At 48.8% G+C, this 25,770-nt stretch overlaps 2 protein-coding genes across 3 annotated transcripts in view; one reads left to right on the top strand and one right to left on the bottom strand.

Annotated features, from left to right (window-relative positions):
- Nucleotides 1–16,183, top strand: part of ADAM19 (ADAM metallopeptidase domain 19) — a 36,446-nt gene extending 20,263 nt beyond the window's left edge. The window contains exons 11-23 of the mRNA XM_063349067.1: nt 522–661; nt 2,279–2,456; nt 3,120–3,209; nt 4,455–4,650; nt 4,932–5,040; nt 5,558–5,762; nt 6,342–6,422; nt 7,611–7,719; nt 7,822–7,957; nt 8,187–8,253; nt 8,798–9,013; nt 12,397–12,543; nt 13,328–16,183. Coding sequence (XP_063205137.1) covers nt 522–661; nt 2,279–2,456; nt 3,120–3,209; nt 4,455–4,650; nt 4,932–5,040; nt 5,558–5,762; nt 6,342–6,422; nt 7,611–7,719; nt 7,822–7,957; nt 8,187–8,253; nt 8,798–9,013; nt 12,397–12,543; nt 13,328–13,402 — 1,749 coding nt within the window. The 3' untranslated portion in view covers nt 13,403–16,183. The remainder of the gene's footprint in view (nt 1–521; nt 662–2,278; nt 2,457–3,119; nt 3,210–4,454; nt 4,651–4,931; nt 5,041–5,557; nt 5,763–6,341; nt 6,423–7,610; nt 7,720–7,821; nt 7,958–8,186; nt 8,254–8,797; nt 9,014–12,396; nt 12,544–13,327) is intronic.
- A 25-nt stretch (nt 16,184–16,208) lies between these two features.
- Nucleotides 16,209–25,527, bottom strand: NIPAL4 (NIPA like domain containing 4). Of its 2 annotated transcripts, XM_063349066.1 has the most exons (7): nt 25,329–25,527; nt 23,416–23,664; nt 20,815–20,871; nt 19,721–19,811; nt 18,503–18,663; nt 17,820–18,403; nt 16,209–17,397 (listed from the first exon to the last, which is right to left on the bottom strand). In XM_063349066.1, exons 1-7 carry the CDS (start codon nt 25,363–25,365, stop codon nt 17,386–17,388), a joined length of 1,191 nt encoding a protein of 396 aa, XP_063205136.1. In that variant the 5' UTR covers nt 25,366–25,527; the 3' UTR covers nt 16,209–17,385. The 2 variants fall into 2 exon arrangements, with proteins under 2 accessions (XP_063205136.1, XP_063205135.1); XM_063349065.1 differs by lacking the exon at nt 16,209–17,397 and having other exon boundaries at nt 17,427–18,403.
- Nucleotides 25,528–25,770: the final 243 nt, after the last annotated feature.

Here is a 25,770-nt window from a genome sequence, read left to right as displayed (position 1 = left end):
CAGTGAATGCATAGGATAGATGCCTCCTAAAGCCTACAAAGGAAATATTTCACAGAATCATAGAATCGTAGGGTTGGAAGGGACCTCTGGAGATCATCTAGTCCAACCCCCCTGCCAGAGCAGGGTCACCTAGAACAGGTTACACAGGAACGCGTCGAGGCAAGTTTGGAATGTCTCCAGAGACGGAGACTCCACCACCTCTCTGGGCAGCCTGTGCCAGGGCTCTGCCACCCTCAAAGGAAAGAAGTTCCTCCTCATGTTTAGGTGGAACTTCCTATGCTCAAGTTTGTGCCCGTTACCCCTTGTCCTGTCACTGGGCACCACTGAAAGGAGCCTGGCCCCATCCTCCTGACGCCCACCCTTTCAAGTGAAAGCCTCTAGCTCACCGGCTCATAGGCAGGAATACCTTCAGTAGATGTTTTCTCCACGTAGCAATGAACAGTGCCACTTACCCGACTGGCTCAGAGGTGCACAGGACAGGCACAGGTAAAATGCTGATGTGCTTCTTTGACCTTGCGCAGGACCACTCTGATAATGCCATTGGTGTTGCTGCTACCATTGCCCATGAGATGGGACACAATTTTGGTATGAATCATGATTCACCTGGCTGCTGCACTACCCCCGCAGAAGATGGAGGCTGCATCATGGCTTCTGCAACTGGGTGAGTTCATCTGACAGGGTCTCAAGGGGAAATGCAAAGGGCTTCGTTACAAGAGCCTTGGGGGAGGAGTAAGAGCTGGAAATGCAGACTGACGGTGGGTCTTCTGCTGCCTGTTGGAGCCAGTGTGTTTGTAGAGGAAATACTGCGGGGCAAGCCTTGGCTCGTATATCGGAAGCAGTTTGCTAAATTCCCAGTGAGCTTACTTCTGCCTGAGGATGGCCTTAGGTAACGTAGGGACCTGGCAGCATTGAGAAGTGGAGCTCGAAACTGTCTGGTAAAGAGGAAAATTTTCCTGTCTTCTGTCCTGAGGGACTGTCTAAGGACCCCTCTAACCCCTCGTCCCTGAGTTGGTCCTAGCAAAGGTGCAGTGACCCCAAAGCGAGTTCGACACATCCTTCTGCAAAACCTGGACTGCCTGCTGCCAGCAAGCACCGAGGAGCAAGGGGTGACCAGAACGTGTCTGACCTTGGCATGTAAAGGTTTACCTGGGTTTCCTTTCTGTGTTGCACACAAGACGTGGAGGTAGATAGTTGGTGGGGTTTCTAAAGCATCTTGGGCAAAAGATAATGTGCGTTATAATGTGGTAATGAGAGGAAAAAGGATTGCTTCAGGAAATAACTGATTTTTATTAAAAGGCACGGCGGTAGGGCTGTATTTCTAAATCAGAAGATGTGAAAACAGATCGACTGCATGTTGTTTTAAGAATACTGCTTCCTTTCAGCGAGCCACAGAAAGCCTGTGTTTAAAATGGAAGAAATGCTGGCTTTGAGCGGAAAGGGAAGCGAGAGTGACTCTGGAAACCCACAGGGATTCCAGAACTCATTTTGGATGAGGAACCGCAGCAGCTTCCATATTTCAGTCACGTAAAAACATCAGCGAAACCCATTCACTTAAAGCCACATTCCCTGTTTCCTCAAGCCTTCCTCCTTGGGGTTTAGCAGGTTTTAACAAAATTGTCTCCATAGATATCTTCTTTAACATGCATGATTTCCTCCAAATAAGGAAAGACATTTAGGTGAGGAGTGAAAACATAGTGGTATATAAGTAGAACATGCAACATGAACGCACACATGTACAGTCATACACAGTGTGCATAGCTTCTGGTGTTGTAGCAACAGAAATTAGTAATTCATGTAACAAAATATTCACATCCTTTGCAACGAGGCAGTAGATAGGAAAAAGAAAATATTATTTTAATCAGCGAAATTCACAAGCAGTTATTCACAGTCTGAGTGCCGGATTCGCAGGCGTGTTCAAGCAGAGTTAGGAATAAGCCGCAGCTTCAGTACCGAGCAGGTGAGGACTGCTGTACTTGTCAGCTGGCAAAGGCGAATCTAACTCAACGTATTTTGTTTCAATAACATTTACTTTTTAAGGCCATTATGTTACTAGACAGTTTTGCAGTGCAATCTCACCTTTTCTTCAGATGTAACCCAGATGGATCTGATTTTGAACAGGCACACAAAAATCATGGTCCGCTTTTGCACAATGTCATAGACTTCAGAGGACCCGTGCCTCTTGGCACTTGTCAGGATTTACACGTGCTCATTTTTGGTTCTCTAAACCATTGCCCAGATCTGATCTGTCGTGATGTTTCTCTACACTGTCCATATTTAGGCACCCATTCCCCAAGGTGTTCAACCACTGCAACAGAAAAGAGCTGGAGAAGTACCTGCAGTCTGGTGGAGGGATGTGTCTCTCCAATATGCCGGATACCAAAGAAATGTATGGCGGGAAGAAATGTGGAAATGGCTACTTGGAAGAGGGGGAAGAGTGCGACTGTGGAGAGGTGGAGGTAACAATTGTTCAGATCCAACCATTTGGGCTTTAGTGGGACACAATGATTTTATTACGTATGTCACAAATATGGTTATGTGATATATAAACAGCTTTTGTTCGTGCAGGAGATATGCATACCTTCCCTGTATGTAAACGTATACACAATGTAAATCAAGGTTGTAAAGTATCACGTCTAACAGTACAGCACATCCTGGAACTCAGGGGTGGTGTAATCCATAGTTGAACAGAAGTGGTGAAAACTTCATTTAGAAAAGAAAAGAGAAAGTGATTTTAGACATTGCAGTTTCATATTTAAGTTCACTTCACTTACGGCTCCATTCTTCGTAAGGATGCGGCTTCTCTTAGCACTGCATCTCACTTCTCCAAATCCATGCTTTGACTGATAAGACAGAAGGGAGCTGGGACCAGCAGCCCAGACTCACCGGATGGACGAGCACCACCTGTGGTCTCCAGTCAGTCCAGCAGAGCATCCAGTTACGCAGTGCTGTAACTCAGCACATGCTGGGTATCATCAACTTATTGTGGAAGAAAGGCTCTTACTCTGTTTGCATATAATTCATCATGTACGGTGTACGCCAGCCTCACACTTTGATGCTCTGGCACATTCTTGTCTTGAACATCTGCCTGGTAAACTCTGCTACATCTTGCTGTCTTCCAGGAATGCAACAACCCCTGCTGCGACGCCAGCACCTGCTCCCTGAAGCTGGGTGCCGAATGTGCCCATGGCAGCTGCTGTCATCAGTGCAAGGTGGGATCTCCTGGGTTTTCCTAGGAGTGGGGAGGGAATAACGGTGGTGGAAGTGTGAGGCTGAGAAATGGAGGGGAAAGGGGAGCAAACACAGCCAAAGACAGAGTTCAGCCCCTCACCTGCAAGCAACCTGCTCTGATTTTTAGGTACAAGAGCTACGAGTGCAGTCAAACTAGTGGGGCCCGTTCTTCTAGCTGACTAATTTAATTGACTCCTGTGATAACTTCAGACGAGCTGTGAATGCTGCTGGAAAGAAGTCACACTGCCTCTCTTAGACGCTTAGGGGTGGGATGAATCAGAATGAGTATTTCTCTCCTTTGGCTCTAGAAGAAATCTAGACAGAGCTCTTAGAGCAAACACTTCCTCTGGGGATTAGGCTGGATGCTATCTTTGCTCTGAACCCTCTTTTCTGGGATGCAGTAGAATTCCTTTAGCCCAGGTGCTTGCTGAAGAAATGCCAGCAGAGAGGATTGTATGCGTGTGACCACTATCATTTTAAATCTCAGCTTTCCTTAGAGAGGCTGGTTAAAATGTGTTTCTGATTTGGGAGCCAAAGATCTCAAGCTTTGACAACAGATTGTCTCAAAAAGGGACACAGGCAAACATTTATCATAAGCTCATTTTTGTGTTTGCACGTTGACTGCGTGCTCTTACTGACCTGTCCTGGGCATGTGGAAAATAATTTTCCAAGAATCCCCCTGGACTCACTCCTTTCGCAAGAGACTTGGAAAAACCTCCTTGATGTGTGCCCTTCCATTCTCCCTGTCTATGGTGGACAGGACAAGAATGAACTGGGTAAACTTGTAAGCAAGAGAGACGTAAGTTACACGTAGGGAAAATGTCTCCAGCAGAAATGACAGCCAAACACTGAACCAAACTTCCAAACAGGGAAGAGTTTGAGAATATATTGCACAAACATCTGTCAAAAGTGGGTTGGGTAAATCAGATCCTGCCCTAGGGAAGAGGGATCAGTGTCCCCTTGAGGTCTAGTAGCCTTATTTTCTCTGTACAGTCTCGTTGCTACCTGGGGAAGGGATCCAGTCATTAATTTGATTCTACACAGCTCACCCAGTTAATGGAGTTTCAGAGTCATTTGAATCACTGCTGACCTCAAAAAACCTAAGACAAGGTGGATGACGAGATGCACGCAGGATTTTTTCTTAGCCAAAGGGAGACGTTGTGCAGACATGAAACCGCAAAGGAGTCAAGAAATAATTCAGTTTTTTTCCCTTTGTACGTTTTTAGCTGATGTCTCCAGGAACTCTCTGCAGGGAAAGGTCAGGACTCTGTGACCTCCCAGAATACTGCACTGGCGAGTCACCGTTTTGCCCCCCCAACTCCTACCAAATCGATGGGGCTTCCTGCGATGGAGGGAAGGCCTATTGCTACAGTGGCATGTGTCTCACCTATAAAGACCAGTGCTTGCAGCTGTGGGGGCCTGGTAAGGGCACTACTTGCAGTGAAATACATTGTCCTTTGAGCAGGCAATATTATGTGGCATCTTGCTATTGGTCACCCTGTGTAAGACAGTTGTACCTTCCACACCGGTTATCAGTGGCAAAGTCTGAGGAGCCTTTTCTCCTGCCTTGCTCGCTTGGAGGAGGCAGCAAAAACTTCCCATGCTCAAACCATCCCAGAAAAAGAACAACTGAGTGGTTGGCGTGGGGCGAGATGGGATGCTGGGCTCCACAGGAATCAGCCACGTGAGTTTCTTCCATGCAGGAGCGAGGCCAGCACCAGACGCCTGCTTCGAGAAGGTTAATGCCGCTGGAGACATCTACGGGAACTGTGGGAAGGACATCTACGGCAACTACAGGAAGTGTGAGATGAGGTAGAAAGCAGAGAGGCAGCCAAGAATTCCTTATTGGAGAAGATGTTTCTATATATAACAAAATGATGGGCCAGTAGATAAAACTGATCCATGCTTTCGTTTCACTCTGTCTCTCTGCCTCCTGGGAAACCAGCTCCATTCCAGCTGGACTTAGAGCCCTTGTGACTGAAGCTTTAAATTTACCGTTTTCCCGGTCTTTTGCGTTTTAAAAAAACTAGCTGATGTTTTTTCAAAGCAACAGAAGAGGGGTTTTCCAAATCCATAAGCTAAAATGTAGCTTTTTAACTGAGATAAAAAGTTCTTAGTCTTTTCTGTGTTTTTGTTGAGGCTGGCCTAGCCATGGGGACAGTGAAATGGTACCATCAGGACCCATCAGACACTGTTGCTTGGGAGGTGCTTGCTCTTTTGCCATTGAACAATGACTCAACACTGCTGCTTTAATTTACATGTAGAGCTGATGCCTGCAAAACATTCAGCAAGCCAGAAATAATCACTTTAGCCTTTCCTTTGAAATCAGAGATGCTAAATGTGGGAAGATCCAGTGCCAGAGCTCTGCTTCCAAACCCCTGCAGTCCAATGCGGTGGCCATAGACACAACTATCCGCATGCAGAGGACGGAGCTGAGGTGCCGAGGAACCCACGTGTACGGATCTGACAGTGAAGAAAATGACCTGCTGGATCCTGGCTTGGTGTTGACGGGAACAAAGTGTGGGAGCCATCATGTAGGTACAGTCCTGCCTGTAATGGCTTGGGGGAGGTTCAGGGTATCACTTTTCCATCTGGAAAGGGCTTTGGGGTTATCAGGCTGTTCATTTCTTATGTCTAATGCGTTTCTAGGTAATTTTTATGTATGTTGAAAAATAATTTCTTAGAGGCTTCTGAGGAGCAATAGAAGAATACACACCAAAGGCCATACCTTAAGTCTTTGCCAGATGAAGTCCAGGGCCGGTGCTAAATTTGGGATTCGCTAGTTGGTTGAGCTTGTCTTGCTTAGAAGTGAGCCACACAAGTAGAAATCAAGACACCTGAGAGCTCCTTCAGAGACTTGGCACATGGGCATGGCCAAGCTATCAGCTTCTGAGCTCCCACTTCTCTCTCTGGTCTGCGTTAGCTGGGATTTAGGGTAGTGATTAAATGTTTGCTTGGGAACCAGATTAACTTCATGGCCTGTTGTTCTGCCCAGAGTATTACTTGTATTGCCAAGGTGTCTGAGACCCTGCAAGTCACAAAATAACACAAGGCAGTAATAGGGTACATAATCCAAAGAGCTAACGCTGAGTTTTTGGATCCTTTCTCTGCAGGTTTGCTTTGAGGGACGCTGCCAGAACACCTCCATCATCTTTGATTCTGAAAGCTGTAGCAAGAAGTGCCATGGGCATGGAGTAGGTGTCTTCCTTTTCATCTCCATTTCAGACTAAAGCAGGATGGGCTGCCATTCATCTGTGGATGGTTGTTCAGCTCGGGTCTGATACCACGCTTAGGTTCGCTCCAGACTTCTGCTTCTTGATTATTAATTTGCACATTCCTTTCACGTTTGCTGCATTTTCTGGTCTGTGAGTATCCCTTGGACATAAGGTTTAAGGAGGTCTACAGGAGGGATATGAATTGCAATGAATGAAAAACAAGAAGGAGCAATCCTACAGAAAAATATTCTGAGCCCAGTTTAGATAGAATAAAAAAAAAATTAGACTTACTGAGGGGAAAAACATAGTAAAAAGTCACATTTAGAACAGTTTTTCCCAAGCTGTGCTCCACTGTGCTCCCAGGGGATGGAAGGAAAAGGATGGTGAGAATTTTTTATATCTTCTGTAGGTGTTTCTGGCACAAAGCATCAGCATCTTTCCATCCCCATGGTCCAGTTAGGCAATGGAGAGGAGTGATAAATACGGCAGCGTGCAGTAGCGTGTGCCTCCCGGGGCAGCTTGCGATGTACCCGTGACGTACCCGACAAGGAGAGGGACCCACCTGCTCTTGCATTCCCAGTCTGCTTCCTCTCTTATGGTCCGCGAAGCTGTAGGAAGTGCTTGTCAGCTATTACACAGAATCAAATTAAATGCCACAATTAGCACAGGACATCCCTAGTCAGAGGGATGAATCGGAATCAGATCGGAATCACAGGACGTCCCTAATCAGAGGGATGAATCCACAGAATCAGCCCTCCCTCTACCTAGATGATAAAACAAATAGCGATGGCCGAACAATAAACCTAAACAGTAAGAAATCTTCACTGGAGGGAAGGGAAGATTTTACCTTCACTGGATGGAAGGGAAGTGTCCTTCGGTTTAGAGATAAGAACAAGAGAAAGGAATTTTAAAATGCTGCTCCTCTCCTGAATCTAGGTTAGTGGCACGTCAGCTGAAGAACCCTTGTCTTTTGGAGAAAGAGAGAATTTCTGAGGAAATAAAAGGCACTTTCACTCCCTGAAAAGAAAGTGTTTCCAGGCGCTTCCCTCCCTGTTTATGCCAATAAGAGTTTCTGCTGTAGTGTTTTATCCAGCAAGGGCTTAATTCTTTTTAGCTTGCATAGTCTTTAGGAGCCGGCACTAAAGTCTCTGAGTCTTCCTGCTGCAGGTCTGCAATAACAACAAGAACTGCCACTGCGACCAGGGGTGGGCCCCCCCGTTTTGCAACAAGCCGGGGAGGGGAGGAAGCTTGGACAGTGGCCCCCCCATGCCCGAAGGTGAGTGGGACCAGCTCTGCTGTGGTGGCACTTCAGAAGGACTTGAGTTAGAGTGGGAGCAGAGAGTTTTCCATTTAACTAACTCTGCTTTCTTGCCCTCAGGCCCTGCAGTGGTGGTGATAACTCTCGCAATCCTGGCTCCCGTTCTCCTTCTCATTGGATTCGTGTTTCTATTCTATTATCTGAAATGCTGGAATAAATTTGCCATCTGTTCTCTGAAGAAGACCCCGCAGTTCAGGTAAATTGTCAGTGCTGTGCCTTGTCTGCTTGCATCCACCCCCTTTCGGTGTCAGAACAGAGGAGAAACTGCAAAGGCTGCGAGGAATATAACTAAATGGGTTTGTTGGTACAGTTAGTATTCGCTTCTCATTTTTTGATTTCAGTTAAAATATAATGGAAAATACAGCAAAGAAAAAGGAGAAAAACATATCAAGGAAATAACACTCTCTTCTTTCTCCCATTGTCAGTGACGCCTCTGGAAATGGGCACGCAAACCCTGCCTTCAAGTTGAAAACCCCCCAGGAGCAGAGGAAGGTAGGGGCAAGGTCATCTTCCAGCTCCCCGGGGAGAGATGCAGCCACCAAGATGTGGGATGTGGTTCCCTCTCCCACTGCAGCTGGGGACTGGTTTTATCAAAGGATGGGAAAAGCAGACATCACCCGTGGCTGAAAGTCAGTGGGGGCTGAACGTAGTATCTATTTTTAGCCATTTTCTTAAGGCAGGAGCTGGGATTTGACCAGGCCTGTGTGGCTGCTTGTCTCGCCCGATAGATCCTCTTCTGTCACATCCCCCTCTCAGAACTGTAGAAATTGCAAACCCCGGGTTTATTTATAAGCGTCACTTATAACACTAATGCCTGAGTTACTCTGTTCCCATTTCTGCCTCATGATCCCAAATTGTCCCAGTCTATCTAATCAACATCTACTTGACGTATACAACACATAGCGGTGTTGCAGGCGATATTTTCTACTGTGTGGTTCGTAGAACTCTTGTAGATCCTCAAAAGTGTAGCAGAGAGCGAAAAGGTGGTTTGAAGTAGAAATACCTAACTCTGGGAACTTGTGGGTCTTCTGCACAGGTGATTGGCTTCCCTGAAATCCCATCAAAACCTCCTCCTCAGCAAGCTCCAGGACTCCAAAGAAACACCCAGCAGCCCCCTTCCTTCTCCACTGGCCACAGCTGCGGCGTGGGGCAGCCCCCCAGGCCAGCGCAGCCGGCACCTGCAAAGGACGGTTCCCGGCGGACACCCCCGAGCCGGCCAGCGCCTCCTGCTCCCAAACCCCCCGTCTCTCAGGTACAGAGTCGCGCCGCTGTCCCGCAGATGCCGTTCGGTGGGAGGCTTGTTCTGAGTGAGGCCGGTGAATTCTCTTTAACCCGGGGGGACGTAGGAATTGCCGTGCTCACAGGCTCTTGCTCCATCTCGCCACAGGACAGTTACTGGTGGTTGTCCTTGTTCGGTAGTGTAGCTGACAATGACCGTGTTGGACGCTAGCACACACAGTTATTTTTCATTCAGGTCACCTGATACCTCTGCCCTGGAGTCAGGTAGCTTGGATCACAAAACAGCGTTGACTTTACCAAAGTCATCTTAGCTGGGGAAGAGGATGCTCTGGGGAGATGTTATAGCTTCTTCCAGTACCTGACTTCCAATACCTGAAGGGGGCCTACAGGAAAGATGGGGAGGGACTCTATCAGGGAGAGTCCCTGATAGATAGTCCCAGCGATGGGATGAGGGGTAATGGTTTTAAACTGAAAGAGGGGAGATTTAGGTTAGATATTAGGAAGAAATTCTTTGCTGTGAGGGTGGTGAGCCCCTGGCCCAGGTTGCCCAGAGAAGCTGTGGCTGCCCCATCCCTGGAGGGGTTCAAGGCCAGGCTGGACGGGGCCCTGAGCAACCTGATGTAGTGGGAGATGTCCCTGCCCAGGGCAGGGGGGTTGGAACTAGGTGATCTTTAAGGTCCCTTCCAACTCTAACCATTCCGTGATTCTATGATCTAAATGTTTTTTAGCTGCAAATCAAATAGATAAATTGCCAGGAATGAAAGGACAGTACAGATTTTTCCCTAAGCAAGCCTAGCATAGCTCCTCCTACCGTTGCATGTATTTTATCTCCTGCAGACAAGCCCTTCAGAGATTACCAGTGAGTGATAAGTCTGAGGCTCAGTACTGAGCACAGGATCTCCATTCCTTGGGATGATCCCCCAGATATCTTGCATTTGACCATTCCTGGCTAAAGCCTTGGGAGCCTCAGACAGATGTTGATGCGGAGCAGAGATGGGATTTATAACATGTTGCATAGGAAACACTAGACTTAACCCAGACTGACCACATATATGTGAGCATCCTAGCCACGAGGTTATTTTGAGGGTTATAAGGAAAGGATATTGATTTACTTCTCTTGCTGGCGGTTTCGTTCTAAGCTTAGTACAGACCCCACATTCACATGGAAAAGACGGCAAATCACTCAGACTGACTTAAACCCATTTTACCAAAATATTCCCCCGCTAGCTTTATTAGGTTAGGGCCAGCAAAGAAGCGAAGGGCTCAGTTACTGGGGATAGCAGGAGGCTGGCTCCCAGGCAGTCTCTCTGTGAAGGACGCAGAGGAAAACAAACCCAAAATATTTTAGTGAATGGGATTTGTTTCTAGCTCCTTTGTTCCTGTGAACAGCCGGCACTTCAGCAGGAAAGAAAACTGAAACAAAAGGCGGAAGCTGACTGTAGTCAATAAGGAATAGGTATCCTTCCCAGCTGGTTGTTGACAAGTTCCCCACAGTCTCCATTGTGTTCCCTCCCTGGTGCATCCAGTCTCTTTATCTCAGTCGGACCTATTAGATGGCACACTTTTCCTAGGATTTCCAAAAGAAGCCTTGCCTTTTCTGGGTTGGAGGAGAGCCACGAGATGTAGAAGGTACAGGGGAAATAATTAATTTCATTGTTTGCTGGTGTCAGTGTCCTTCCTAGACGTTTGCAGTATCTGCCAGATTTGCTCTCTTGCTGTTCCTATGGGAGCTCTTTGGACCCGGCGGTCGGTGGGATTTGGTCTGCCTTGTCTTTCCTTCAGCCACAGGAACGGCAATAAATCCTCCAAGCATGGGCTGGTGCAGCCGTCGAGCGTTGCATTTATGTATAGTGTAGGGAGACTGCAGGGTTTTTGGGTGCCCTCCAAGTAGTGAGTGCAGCTGTGTTTATTAGATCAACACCTGTAAGCCAGTGACTTAGCGCAGAGACTAAGCAACAACCGGCAGTTAGTTCTTGTGTGGGTAACTCCTCCCCAGGGACATGCTTTACACTGAAATTCATTAGATGAATGGAAAATATAATGCTCTGAGTATCCTATTAGGGACAGCTGTGCGCATAAACAAAGTAATAACTGGTTATAGGTGGGTGCAGGGCCCCGTGTGCATGGGCACACGTCTATACATGTGTAGTACTCTGTACCGGGCACTGGTGAGGCCTCACCTCGAGTGCTGTGTCCAGTTCTGGGCCCCGCTGTACAAGAGGGACGTTGAGGTGCTGGAGCGTGTCCAGAGGAGAGCGACCAGGCTGGTGAGGGGTCTGGAGACCAGGGCATATGAGGAGAGGCTGAGGGAGCTGGGCATGTCCAGCTTGGAGAAGAGGAGGCTGAGGGGAGACCTCATTGCCCTCTACAACTACCTGGAAGGAGGATGCAGAGAGGTGGGTGTTGGCCTCTTCTCCCAGGGGAATAATGACAGGACCAGAGGAAATGGTGTGAAGTTGCGGCAGGGGAGGTTTAGAGGAGATATTAGGAAGAATGACTTTACTGAAAGAGTGGTCAGGCACTGAACAGCCTGCCCAGGGAGGGGGTTGAGTCACCAGCCCTAGAGGTGTTTAAGAAACGCCTAGATGTGGCACTTCAGGGCACGCTCTGAAGGGCAGAGGTTGTAGGTCGTTGTTTTGTTTTGTTTTGTTTTTTTGGTGTGTGTATAGTTGGGCTCGATGATCTCAAAGGTGCTTTCCAACCATGAAGATTCCGTGATTCTGTTGAGGATTTACAGGCATTGTATGGGCAATCATGTTGCTAGCGTATGCATGTGAAACTTGCTTCCAACCTCAATTGCATCAATAACGGGGCCAATTAAAAGGCTCTGGTATATAGCTTCCCTATTACTTGCAAAATTCAAGGCTCAAAACTTCTGGATCCTTTAGTAGCCAGAATATGACGTGCTTGCAGCCTGCAGCTGAAAGGCAGAGGACGGTAACCCTCTTACCCGCTTTGGTTGTCCTCGCTTTGAAGGCAGCTGCCCAGCAGCCTAAAGCCAGTCTTCCTGAAACTTGATAGGTGAGAAGCTCTACCGTGTTGAAAACCACTAATCACTTGCCTAATGTGATAAGTAATAGCAGCAGCCGCCTGCCTTGGAGAGGAAGAGGTCTTTGCAAGCATGGTTTCGCCAGTACCCCTCCCGTCCTTTGTCTCAGGCAGGGGTGCTACAGGCTGAGTTGTGCCCCATCTGTAAGGTTTCTCCTGTTTTTTGTCATGCAGCCATTAGGTTGTAATATCCCCGGGGCTAACTCCAAACAGGAGACGTCGAGGTGTGCAGCTGCATACCAAATCTGCTGTCTCAGACTTACAGAAAATTAAAAATATTTTCTCTGATTTCAGGCATCTCTCCAGGCAGAGAATTCAAAACTGTTTGTTTTTTTTTTTCTCGCATAGGATATCTCTAGGCCCCGGCCACCCCGAAGAGCTTTGCCAGCAAATCCCGTCCCAGCCAGACCCAGAGCCTGGCCGGGGAACAGCCCCCCCATCTCGCTGCCTCCTGCGCACCCCAGGGCCCCAGGGCGACTCCAGCCTGCGGCACAGGTAGGCACCGAGTGCGGTGATGGGAAGCACAGCAGCGTCCCCACAACACCGGGAAAAAAACTACCCTGGAGGGAGTGACCTTGCTATCAGATGGCAAAACACCTTCATGCACAGCCCCAATGGGTGGGACGGGGTTGGTTGCCTTTATTGCAGGGGGCTCTTTTTTCAGCTGTTCCTTTATTAAGCATTTACTAGGTTGAGCAAAACAGTTAATTCAGTCCTCCACATCTCTGAGCAGTTCCTCAGGTAAAACATCTGGGTGAGCGGGGCTGAGCAACGAGGGTGTGTGGGACCCAGAACGGTTAGTGAAGAGTGGAGAAACAGGAAAGTCCACACAAAACTTGAGGATCCCAGCAAGGAACAGAAACCCGTCCAGCCTCTAGCCATGGCTAAGGGGATGCTTTTTCTGCAGGGACTGTTTCATGAAAGTGTCCTTAATAAGGACCGTTGATAAGGGACTTTGAGTTGCTGAGCTCAGCTGCCTGCAAGCTGGACCCCTTACCACGAAACACCTCCACTCCACACACCGCAGGTGCTGCCTCCAGCCAACCACGTACTTGAGGCCAGCTGTAAAAAATGGAAAAAAACCTGTATGAACTTCATTGCGTGACTGGTGGAGAGCAGGAGAGTTTCCTGTGTGACACACTAAGGTGTGAATACGTGTGAATGGAGACAGGCTTCCCCTGGCCCTCTGTAATATCACCTCCGGGAGAAGGAGAGGGCAGCGTCTGCTCTTCATCAATGCTCACCCCTTTCTCTTTTCCCCGTTTTCCATCTCGTGCAGAATACCGGTGTCGGGACGGCTGGAGCAGCGAACATCTTGAAAGTGGGACAGCCGGGCTCCCGCGGGCACTCGTGAACCAGCTGTTCCCAGCTGGCTCTGACCTTCACAGGGTGAAGACTGGGTGGCCTTCATCACCCAAAAAACCGTTCACAGCCACAGACAGTGTCTCGGTTCCTCTCCTCTAACCTCACCCGTTTCCTGCGCGACTCAACAAGCTGCAGTCGGGCTTGGCCCGAGCGCCCCCGGGAACTGCGCCGGTACATGCCAAGCCGAACTCAACCCTCTCTGCTGATAGCCTTTTTCCATATAGGGATGATTTGTTTATACGGTATTTAAATATTATTGTGCAATATCCAATGCAGGGATGGGGTGATGGGGGCTTCACGTATTTTTTTTAACCAGTTATTTAAGTCTTACCAGGGAGATGAAGCTGTGGGTGCAGGTGCTGGCCCTGATGGGCTTTCATGTGGGACCCGTCCCTCTTGGCTTCCTCAGCCCATCCACACAGCTGCAGGAGCGTACGTTGGTGCTACACAGAAACCGCTGCCTCTTGGGAGAGCAGAAGGCAGCCGTTGATAACTTTCTTCAGCATATTCTCAGTTTACAGTGGGTGGAAAGCCAGACCGCAACAGGGAGCGAACCACGGAAATATTCCTGGTTAAAATAATCTGTGGGTCATTGGGGATTTTGATTAGCTTTAACAGAGTGGATTAATTCTTTTCCCCATATAACCATCTTCAGCAAGAGCGTTGCGACCTCCAGCACTCGCTGGTCTTGCCTCGGTGCTGTGAGACCCGACAGCGTCCCCAGCGTGGCCCGCGCGCTCTCACCCGTGTCGTTGGGACACAGTCAAGGTACGACAGGGAAACTCTGGCCGAGACAGAGAGCAAATGGCCAGAAGGAAGCTCAGCAAAAGGCAGTGCTGAAACCTCCTCTCCAGCATACGGTACTGTGGATAATCAGTAGACGCTTTGGCACGTGTGTCCTCAGGCTGCGGTCTGTGCTGAGCAGTAATTCAGCACGGGCTGTCTGCTCCCCATACCAGTGAGAAACCTACCTTAAAATTGCCCAGGTGGTAAAACAGCAGACATATTATTGCAAAACATGGTGCTTTTGTAGGGCAGCTCATTGACTCTGGGTTTTTTTTCTCCAGGACATGGATGGAGAGAGCTGTCTGTGTGCACTTTAAGCAGCTGATGGCTCTGACCCTGAGGGACCCTCCCTTATGAATTTGTGGGGTTTTTTTCTCCTAGTAGTTTGGGCTTTTGTACGTTTTTTCTCAGGATTTTAAATTAAGACCTTTTGTTACGCCAAACTTTTTTCTTTTTTTGTTTTCTTTTTTTTTTTTTTTCCCCCCCTTGAAATGATTTCCTAGGAGAACACAGGGAATTCTGGAGCTATGGTTGCAACAGCTCTGTTGTGTCTGATTTATTACGGGCAAATCCTATGTGATTGCTGCTGCACATGTGAGAAACTCTATTATTGGCATAAAGAAAAAAAAGTCTTGGCTGATGATTCTCTTTCCCTGAGCTCTACTGATTAGAAAAAAACCAGATAAACCCTAAGCGCTCATTAAATTTGTAGTTATACGTAGCAGTATGTCTGTAGGATGACTTAAACCACAGTAGTTTTCACAACTTTACTACCTCTTTCTCCACAAGCAAACAGTACACAGGGTGCATCTTGAATTTCTGGTTGATTCTTCCTTACCTTGCTAATTTTGGACCTTTTCTTACTTTCTATATGCCTGGAAAACAAACCAACCTAAAATGCTTCTCTCTGAAATGAGGGATGACAAGTGAAAGACATCAGCTTTCTAATCTTTACATGTCTTTTTCTACAGCTGGATTATGTTACGTATAAACGGCAGTGGAGCAGTAAGCTGGGCACATGCTGCACACACACTGCAGTAGCACAGATTCAACCACACAAACTCGATCTTGTATCTGAGCCCTCGCTGAAGGCAGCAGCATTAACTCTGCTACAACCCCTGACCTTTATCAAATGGCCACCAACAATCACTAAGAATATTTTCACTGCATTTCATGTATACGTGGGATTGAGCTTTTAAAAAATTCCCCTGGGTACACAGAGCTGGAGAGAACAACAGGATGTGCCCAGACTCTAATGGAAAATTTTAGTGCTGGAATATCATAAAGTCTCCGAAAGGTGGTTTTAAGTAAGTCCTTTTATATTTTTTATATGTGTGCAAGTTGAGTGAATAAGAATAGGGGAACTGCAGGAGGGCTAAAAGATGGTAAAACATGATTTTTTGGAAAGATGTTACTTGGGAGAACATATACCAAAATACATCTCACTTTCTCCTGTGTCCACATATTAATGGTTTACAATAATGCTCTCTGTGCATCTATGCAAATACTTGAAGAATGCAATTCATTGTGCCTTCTGCCTAGTTTTAATAAATTGTCAGTTGTCATTAACAAATATTCTGTCACTGTCTACTGTTTTAGTTCAAATCTTCATTTTATATGTGGCATTTGTCCAGAGATGGCAGGATAGCTGGAGGGATGGCTTTTATAAAACGCAGTTCTAGGCAGTGAGAAGGACGAGTGCCGTTTACTATCCGTTCCTAAAATAAAATGCATAAAGCATTATACCAATTAGGATACCAAAACCGAAGCTGAAGTGAATTACTTGGATTATTTTCTGCTACCAAAGGAGGGCGCTGCTGTTTCGCTCACGCCCCAGATGCTCTTTCTGCTGGGCTGGGCTGTCCTTCAGCCTCCTGATCCTCTACGGCTACACCAATAACACCAGAGAAACCATTAAAAACTTTCAGATCCACCTGCAAGGTTTGGTGGTTGGTTTTTTTTTTTTTAGAAAAAGCCTTTATTTCCCTTTCCACATTCCAAAAAAAAAAAAAAAGTACTGAAATGTTATTTTGGTAAGAGATTAAATATTCCTCTCCCCCCTCCAACCCCAAGTTGCGTTTGCTCAGCCATGCCCAGACTCGGGTACAATCAGGTCAGCATCTCTGACAGCATCAGTGCGCGCTGTGGTCCAGGACTAACCCAGCCAGAGCTGCCTCTGGACGGAGCCAGCTTGGCAAAGCCGCCTCAGGCTTTGCTGCTCCTGGTTTGGGATTTGCTGTGAGCAAAAGCTGAGTCTCCCGGTGCTGTTAAGACCCAGCAGCAAGGTGGGAGAAACTTTTAACTGCGGTGATACTTCCTTTTTCACCTTCCAGCTCAAAATGTTATTTTTCCGATCCCTTCATCCTCACCACCGATACAAATCCAAGAGGGTTTTGAAGATGAGCTGTGAGCAAGAGCCCAGGTAACATCCATACTATATTGAGAGATGGAGAGGGGTGAACGGGACCGCTCTGGGATGAACTGCATCCCTACAGCTCTGCAGAGCATCACCCACTTAACGCCTGGTTGGCTTTTAACACGCAGTTTATACCTCCCTCTAAACAACAACAACAACAGAAAAGCTTTTGGGCTTACGTGATAGCAGGTCAGGTCATGCGGCTCAAAGAGCTGGGAGGCTCTCCAAGGCCAAGACATTTGCTAAGAAAAAAAAAAAAAACCAACCTTAAAATTTACAGCCGCTCACAGATGGTGGTGGTGCTTCTCCTGACACAGGGTTTACCCTGCCAGAGCTTCTCAGCCTGAGCAGGGGCTGCCCCTTGCTCGGGTGAGGTCTGGATCAGGCCCAGTGGCTTCACCAACCACGTCAACATGGCCTGGGCACCACAGCTGCTAAGGAAAAAATACCCCAAAGAAACAAAAACCTATATAAAATTAAGTAACACTGTGCTGCAGGGAAATCCCTGCACCTCACAAAAAACAAAAGCTGAAAAAGATTTCTCTGCCACGGTCCTGTAAAAAACACTTCATGGCTTGGGTCCTGCCACTGAGCTTAAGTGAGCGCCTATTCCAAAATTCGCCATGGTTTGTCCATATTCACCAATATTCTTGTCCCATATTTGCAGAGCAAGTAATTAAACATGGACGAGCAGAGTCTGAATAGCAGGTGTGCACCATTCAGTCCTTGTCTCTCGCCTCCGTTTGAGATACTGGTGTGTGTTTTAGAGTTCATGCGAGCGTCTAGAAAGGAAAAAAGAAAGACAAAAATCACTAATCAATGACTCAATCAGTGCCTGAAAATAAACACATTGCCACCCGGGGGAAGGAGTGTACGAGTAAACATTAACCCTGCCAAGAAGAAGAGGTGGGAAGGGGCCTCAGAGAGGAGCTTTGTCCCCGGAGTATCTCATTTCAAGAGGATTTTCATTTTCAGTGGCTGCATGTGAGGATTAAACATACCCGTTGCTGCCACACCATCACAAAGATCCAATCCAAAAGCCCAGAGAAAGATTTGGCTTGACTCTACCAAGCTTTGGATAAGACACTGCTGATTTTATTTTCTGCTTTTCCTTCTTTAAATTGCTCAATAGCATCTGGAATACTGACACCAACCCAACCTCCAGACCCTCACGTATAACGCGCTAGGTGTAGATCATGAATACTTTCGGTTTATCCTCTGGGGCGATGCTGGAGTTGTCCACCTCTATTAGGATGTTCTTGTCGTCTCGGGTGACTGGCGCTTGCTGTCCACTCTGGAGGACTTCTGGTAGGTTCCCTAAGCTGACGTCCATGTCTTTGAAGGCATGGAGTAAAAACACCCCCAAAATGATGGTGAGGAAGCCACAAACTGTCCCAATGATGTCCACTACGGTCATGGTGACCCACTCCTTAAAGAGGATGATGGAAGTTGTGATGACGATGGTGGTGAACAGCACATAGTAGATGGGAAACACCAAAGAGGTGTTGAAAATGTCTAAAGACTTATTGAGGTAGTTAATTTGTGTGGTGATGGATGCCACCAGCGTGATGACTAAGATCCACGTCAGTGGGTGCTGCAGCACAGGCCGGCCAGCAAAGAAGCCCTTGATGGCAATACCCAGGCCCTTGACTGAGGACACGGAGAAGGCACCAATCACGGAGCAGATGGTGAGGTAGATGAGGATGTTGCTCTGGCCATAGCGGGGTGCGAGGTAGAAGATCAGGAGGAAGCAGAGAGCCAAGAGGATCGCAGCATAAGCGAGGAAACCTGGAAGAGGGAGAGAAGCAACTCAAAACTGAGCGGTGGGCATGGGGGGGCAATATTCACTGCCCAGCCTCGAGAGAGAAAACGCAATCTCCTGCGTACCTGGCTCTTTCAGCTTAGAAGACATTTCATCCAGAGTGGTGACCTCCTCGTCCTCTGGGGCATGTATCACCATCACGGTGCTGCCCACGAGGCTGAGCATGCAGCCCAGCTTTCCCAGCAGGTTGAGCCGCTCTCCAAGCAAATAGGAAGACAAGATGGCACTGCACGGGGCAGAAAAAAGTGCTTTAAAGTCCTTTGAGGAAGGAAGAGTAGCTAAAATAAGGAAAAGAACACCTTCACGTGATACAAGGACACCAATTTGGAATAAATTTTTTGGATTCCAGTGTGTTAGCACACAATCACATTGCATCTGCTGACAGCTGAGCCTGCGGAGAGGCAGGTGTGATCTACAGGTCACAGCTCATGTATCAGCAAGGTGAAAAAATGCTCAATGTGTTAGCGCATCCTCAGAAATATTTTCAGGGTCTCCAGATTCACTCGGGAGCTGTTGGGCATTAAGAAGCCTTTAGCGCCCAAAGAAATGACTTCAAGAACCGGTGTAACAGAGGAAAAAAGCCCAACCTAACAATGAAAGAGTTACATGAATTTTAACCAGATCGTCAGAACTATTAACCCCCAGAGAATATCTAGTTGTTGTGCATAAAACTTTGGGGCAAGACACCAGAGCAGTCCTAACTCTCAGCTTGCTTATGCATTTCACAGTCCTTCTATAAAACCTTCGGTACCTGGAGTCATGTGTTTTGATATTAATCTCCTTTTTAAAAATAAAAAAAAAATAAAACAGGGTTTCAGCCTTTTGGCAACAGACAAAAATATAAAAACACATCAGAGCACCCTAAAAGCTAGAAAATAAAAGGCAAATGAAAGACAGTTTAAAAACAAACCTGATGTTTTTGACCCTTTTAGATTTTTAGTACTGTTCACAACAAAAACAAAACAAAACAAAACACAAAACAAACCCACCTTGAACTGGCTAAAGAGCTGGATTAAGGGAGGAAGCAACACTGATATTTGCAATAATTTAACCCGAAGTGTATGGGACTGCTATCCACATGTAGCATTTCCAGAAGGGCATGCTACTTAATTCACGGGCTTCCAAATGATCCCAGAAAAGGACAACAACTGTTAGAAAACACTGAGACATTTTTTCCTTTAGGCAGAATAAATCATATTTGCATCACTTCAAGTCTTCCTATCTTGCAAGACAAACAGGCAAATAAAAAAAGGCAAGTTGCAAACTATAGTCAGATAAATCACCTTATGAGCACACTCAGAGCCCCCAGAGGCGTGACGATAGTTGCAGGAGCAAAGGCATAGGCGGCAAAGTTGGCAGCTTCCCCTCCGCCCACTAAACAAACACAAGAAAAATAAATACCAGTGAGTTACAGTACACTTTTTGTGTTTTCTCTTGCAGGTTTGCAAACTAGTAAGGTGTTGGTTAGAGGGTGGGTTTTATCATGGGGGTTTCATGCTGCTGCTAAACAGGGACAGATAGTGGGTGAAAATTTCTCTGTTACAAATTAATGCAAGCAGAGAGGCACCCCTGGAGCCCTGCACCCACCTGGAGAAGGGCTGAGGGTACCAGGGCCTGGCCATGTCACAGCTGCCCATATTAACTCATCCACCCCCCCAGCCCAGCCAGGCAGCTGCAGTGTGTCTGGGTGATTAACTGGGGGGTGGGCTGTTGCGGGAGCTGCTGGGAGGCTGCTCCTCACCTACAGAGTCTCCTTGGGGCTGCGGTGTCACCTTCTGGCTGGACTGTCCTTGTCCCTTGAGCAGTGAGTACTGTGTGCTTGCTTATGGGTTGTGCAGCAGGAGCTGCAAGGGTGGAGCAAGGCGGGGGCACCTTGAGCTGCTGCGAGAGCCAGAAAAGACTGCTCTGAGAAACCCTCTGCTGCTCTTTGTACAGCTGTGAGTCCAATTTGAGAAGACACTGTAGTGTTGCAGCATGAAAAGAAAGATTTGAGGCTTGCTCTAAGGCAAAGCAAGCTTTGCTCAAGAAGGAGACTGCTACCAACGCCTCCTTGTTATCTCCCTTCTGCTGCGGCAGTAACCTCTCCCGGAGCCCCCAGGCACGCACGGGAGGCTGTCTGCCCTGTGCCTAGTATGCAAACCTGGCTTTTCATGCCTTTGATGGGGTAACACTGAGCTAGCAAGTCCTACCAGCCCTGCAGGAGGACGGCGAGGGAGATCCTGTGTGGCTCACTGCCTCCACTCTCCTTGAGGTACCTCTGCTGGAACTTGCCAGAAAAAAAGGCTTTAAGCCACTAGATGCTGGGCTCATTCCGCACCTGATTCACAGGGACAGACCCTGGAAAAGCTACAAGGCCAGGGAAACAGTTTCTACTTACTGGTTAACAAGCCAGCCCACCAAAGCCAGTCCTTCAGGTAGCCGTGGCCTCCATCTCCTGCGGAAGGAAGCAAAGCACACAGGTGTGCAGGAGTTAACAACCACGTTCTTTGGGGTAAGAGATGAGAAACATCCCTTTGGAGAGGGATAAATTGCGAGGGGAAGAGCGTAACAAAGAAAACAGCCTGGAAGGACAGAATATGCAGACATGCCATCCTATATGGATTTATGTTGAGTCGAGGGATTAGCAGAAGCTCGCACTTGGGCCTGGACAACGCAAATACCATGAAAGCAGTGCTTAATTCTGGGTGCCAATGGGAATGGCACCCGCTGCTCCAAAGCCACGGAAGTTCTGAGCCTGGGGCCCTGCTGCAGCATGGACATTGGGGCTGCCCTTCAGCCTTGGGAGCTGTGGTCTTCCTTGCTGGTTCATTAGGGTGCATCATCCCCTAAACCCGGCGATAAACCCCCCAGCTGAGGTCCCATGGACTGGTCACCTTCCGTCTTGTGTGTTCCGCTTGCCTGTTCGCTGTGGGGTACTCCTGGAGCAGAAGGATGAAGGATGGCAGGGGCTGCTCCATGCTGGGTGCCCCCCACCCAAAAGCTGTCCCACCTTGGGACGTTGCCACCCTGCGTCCTGCCCATAGGGAGCCTGCGCTTCACCCGGCATTGCACCGGCTCGCTGTGGAGTCTCGCGCGTGGGCACTAAGGTAAGGCAATGAGTTTTTTCCAAACCTAGCTGAAGCGCGGGCTATAGCTATGAAAGATGAAGCGGGGGGGAAAAGCCGGTCGGTCGCTCTGTGCGGGCATGTGGTGCCTTGGTTGGTGTTGCCGTACGGTCGTGGTGAAGCGCCTGCGTCCTGTCCCAGAAGTTATCTGCGCCTTTTTGTACGTTGCTTTGTATTGTGGTTGTATCATGGAGCCTCAGCGGCAGCTGCCAGAAATGCTAAGGTTAGCTTTATGTGGAACAGTCGTCATGCGATGGAGCGTTTCTGATGAAAAATGACTCTTGGTGTTGGAACAACTCAATGAAAGAAAACGTGCATATAAATGAGGAGGAATGGCCGTGCTGTGTGGGGAACTAAGCCGGCTCTGGTCTTAACCCACAAGCTGTTAGACGTAAGGAGCTTGAGCCTGCTGGCATTGTGAACCCTGCTGTTACTGGGACAGAGAGACACCATGGTTTTGCTAAGTCTGACCTGACCGGAGCTGTCGGTTACAGCAGCGTTTGACCTGCCTTGGAGAAAAGTGATGTGCTCAGATAGCAGGGGTGAAACATGGGGCTGAGAGATTGAAGGGTGAGATAGGGAAAAGGGGAGGGAAGAGGTGGACAGGAATTTGCTGGAATTTAGCCTCTTCTGGTTCCTCAAGTTCACAAGTGCTCCAGTTCAAATGTTATGCTTTGGTATTCCTTAGAAATTGCTGCGTTGGTCTGGTTTTTGTTTGTTTGTGGCTTCTTTTTTTTCCTCAACAACTCTTCTTGCCAGCTGCAATTTTCTGTCATTAACCTCTAATTCCTGGTTAAGCATCCTGAAAAACAGAGAGGGGTTTGCCCTCATTTTACTCGCTTGGCTCTGTTGTGGGAGGAGTTCATGGAGGGAAGGGCATGAGAGACATCTACAGTTGAAACGATACTGATATTTCATTGTGCAAATATAAGGTGAAAAGCAAACCCATGGGGGTGCAGCAGTTGCGTGCAGCCAGCCTAATGGCAGGGGATGGGGACAGACCTGGGACTGGCCTGTGGCTCAGGTGCTGTTGGTAGCTTTGTTGCCCACTCGCTGGTTGACTCTGGACAGTCCCTTCATCTTTCCATGCCTCCGTGCCCTCATATGGGGACAGTGATACTAACTTCCTTTGTAAAACGATTTAAGAGTCGTTCCTAGGCCAGAACTGGGAAGCAGTAGTATTTTAATTATCATTATGTTGTTTTGTAGTTATGCAAGTAGGTCAGCTGCCAGGTAGGACTTACGCTGCTGCTAGAGCCAATGTTTGTAATGCTGATGGGATGCGTCCGATTCCACAATGCAATTCCGCTGTAGGCAGTGCTCCTCCACCATTTCCCATCCATACATACGTGCACATAAGCACATGCCTCGCCCCAACAGCTTGGTGCTAGAGGAAACTTATCTACACCTTGTTGAGCAACATACCTCAGATGTATCCTTTCTGAAAACCACTCGCAGCGATCAAACAGGTCGCAGGCGTAGAGTCCTGCATGAATAAACGGCTCTGCTTCCTCCTGGCCTCACAGTTTCCCATGTCAGAGCTGTGATGGGCACGTATTGTTCTCCTGGTGGGTGCACATCTGATCACACAGTGCATGTGACTTGCTGTTTGCGGTGCAAGGCGGGGGAGCGCTGCTTTTAGCTGAGCCTTCCAGTGCAGGGCTCTGTAAATTAGCTCCTCAGCTCCAGCACAGCACTGCTCTCCGAGTCGCGCACACAAACACGCAGAAAAGCTCTGTCTTACATAGCTGATGGAAGGCTGACACGTGCACCCAGAGGTGTTCCCTTGCCATACAAGCGCTGGAGTTTGGATGATGCATGTGGTTCTGGAAATTAGTGGACCTCCTCCCTCCTGCCCCCCACAAAAGCCTTACCTGCCCTGGTGCCCCCCTTCTCCACCAGCCGTAGCAGCCCCTTCTTCTTGAGGATGACGCTGCTTCCGATGAGGAAGCTGGAGAAGACAGCCAAGCCCAGACCAATGTAGAATCCATAGTTGCTTTCCAGCTGAGTTACCCAGAAGATATCCAAAGTCCCATTGTCCTGGACGGAGTCAGCTGGGTCAGCATCACCGATGACCTGGCACACGACGCGGTGGGAAAGGCACGAAAGGGTGACCAGAGACCCTGTGACACCACCACGGAGATAAAAAAGCAAATTACTGATACAGCTATCAACAGCGCCTCTGCTGTTTGGACTCATTCAGATGTCCCTCTGTGCAGTCACCCATCCTGTCACCCTAACAGCACATACCCACCCGCACTTAAAAACTCAGGACACCTCTCTACTCACACGTGGAAATGGCAGTGTCGAGTGACAGGTTTATGGAGTGCAGTTCAAGCAGCTTGTGGACACTGAATGTGTCTGCCAGTCTACACACTGAGCTGGAAGGCCACAAGGACCACTATAATAATGTAACTTGAATTTCCATGCATCTATGCCAGAGTCTCTCCATCAAACTCCAATGTTTTGAACAGAGTTTGAACTATGCCTTATCGACACTCAGCCTTGTTGATTCAAAGGTTGTGGTGCCTTCCAGCCAACTAATCCTCTCATCCGCCAACTCGTCTGCAGCTTACAGCTTTGGGTTTGATGTGGAGTGACGCCAGGACTGTGTAACTGTGCATCTGTCCCAGCTCAGTGTGCCGAGCGGTGCCATGGGATCACTCGTAACACAGCTACAGGCTTGTCCCAGACCGAAGTTTCATCTATACACTGCCTTTACTGTCTAATGGTGTTATTCTACCCGTTTGCAGAGATCCTGAGTGCTCGTAAAGCACGCCAAGTCCTGCCAGTGTGGAAGGACTGAAAGCAGGCGCGGTTTTCTGCTGTTAATACCAGAAGCACTAAGCCCCGGAGTCTCCAGCCGAGGTGTGTCGGTGTGTGTGGGTGGGAAAACTGCTGAGTTTCTTCCTACCCTCACGCTCCTACCGCACCCGGCGTGCCTTTCTATTGCAGTCTTCACTCCCAGCGCAGTAAAGACAGCGTGACTGCGACTGTGGGGAACCGAACACCCAGGTGCAGTGTCACAAAAGTCCTTTTGTAGTAAAAGACTTTAATTTTCTGCCTGAGCTCATGTAGGAATTACAGAGCAAGTATTTGTGCCTCTGCGAGCATGGGTATGCAAGAGCTAAACTGCTCACAGCACTGGGCATGGGGCCCAACTTCGTCCTGAACCGAGAGACTGGCTTAGATCTTCTGCAGCTGCACCCCGTGTCCCCTGCACGTGTAGCTGAGGATTTGGGTCCAAACTGGATCTAAACTTCTGCTAATGGAAAAAAATCCAATGAGTTTCCAAAGGCTTCCTAATAGGTTTCTTTTCTAAGGGGAAAACCATGCTTGATTGTAGAAATATTTCCTAGGGAAGGGCGGAGGGCATCTTCTCTCCTCGGCTGGATAAAAGTCTCCGTGATGTGCTACTGGGCACAAGCATAAGGCAGTGGGCTTGGGGTCGTTACCGACTGGACTTGGTAATCTTTAAAGGTTAAAAAAAAAATAAATAAACCTAGCTTCTCAGTGAGCGCTGGAAGCACTGACACAGCTCAGGCTGAGCGGGGCTTGTGGGGAAAAAGGCAGTTTTCCCAGTCCTATGCAGACTTCTAAAAAAAGGCAAAGAAGCCCCAGACCCAGAGAAGCGGAGCAGCGACAGAGCAGCCCCACAGCCGGCTGGGGGATGAGGCCGGGGGTGCGCTGGGGCTGCCCTCCCCCCCCTCCCCGGCACCCCCCCCCCCAACCTCTGCGGGGTCGGGCTGAGCCCCGGGGCCTGTCCCGCTCCCCCCGCAGCACCCACCGTTGCTGCAGCTGCTGTTGGCCCCCAGCGGCTCCATCTCCTTCGTCCTCCGGACGGCTCAGAGCATCCCGGCGCCGAGGGCAGGAGCCGGGGCTGGGCAGGGCCGGGCCGCCAGCACACCTTCCCGGCCGGCTCCTCCTCCGGGACGGGGCTGGGCTCCGCGCCCCTGGAAGCCGTGCGGGCTCCCCCGTCCCGTGTGCAAGCCCTTGTGCCCCAGCCCCGGCCGCCTGGCCCGGTGTCCCCCCCCCCTCCCCCGCCTTGCCCGGGGCTGGAGGGGGAGAAGGAGGAGGGTCCGGGTGGGTTCGCCACATGGTGGAGAGCCGCAGGTGGGTTCAACAGCCCTTGCACAGACCCGGGATGAGGCCCCCCAGGCTCAGCCCGGGCAGGGGTTTCTCCTCCTGGAGTGGGTTTTCTTGCCGCAGTGGTTGGGAGCAGGAGGGAA

This window comes from Chroicocephalus ridibundus, chromosome 11 (assembly GCF_963924245.1).
Source record: "Chroicocephalus ridibundus chromosome 11, bChrRid1.1, whole genome shotgun sequence".
Lineage (NCBI taxonomy): Eukaryota > Metazoa > Chordata > Aves > Charadriiformes > Laridae > Chroicocephalus > Chroicocephalus ridibundus.
Note: the sequence above shows the minus strand (reverse complement) of the source record. Positions and strands in the feature narration are given on the sequence as shown.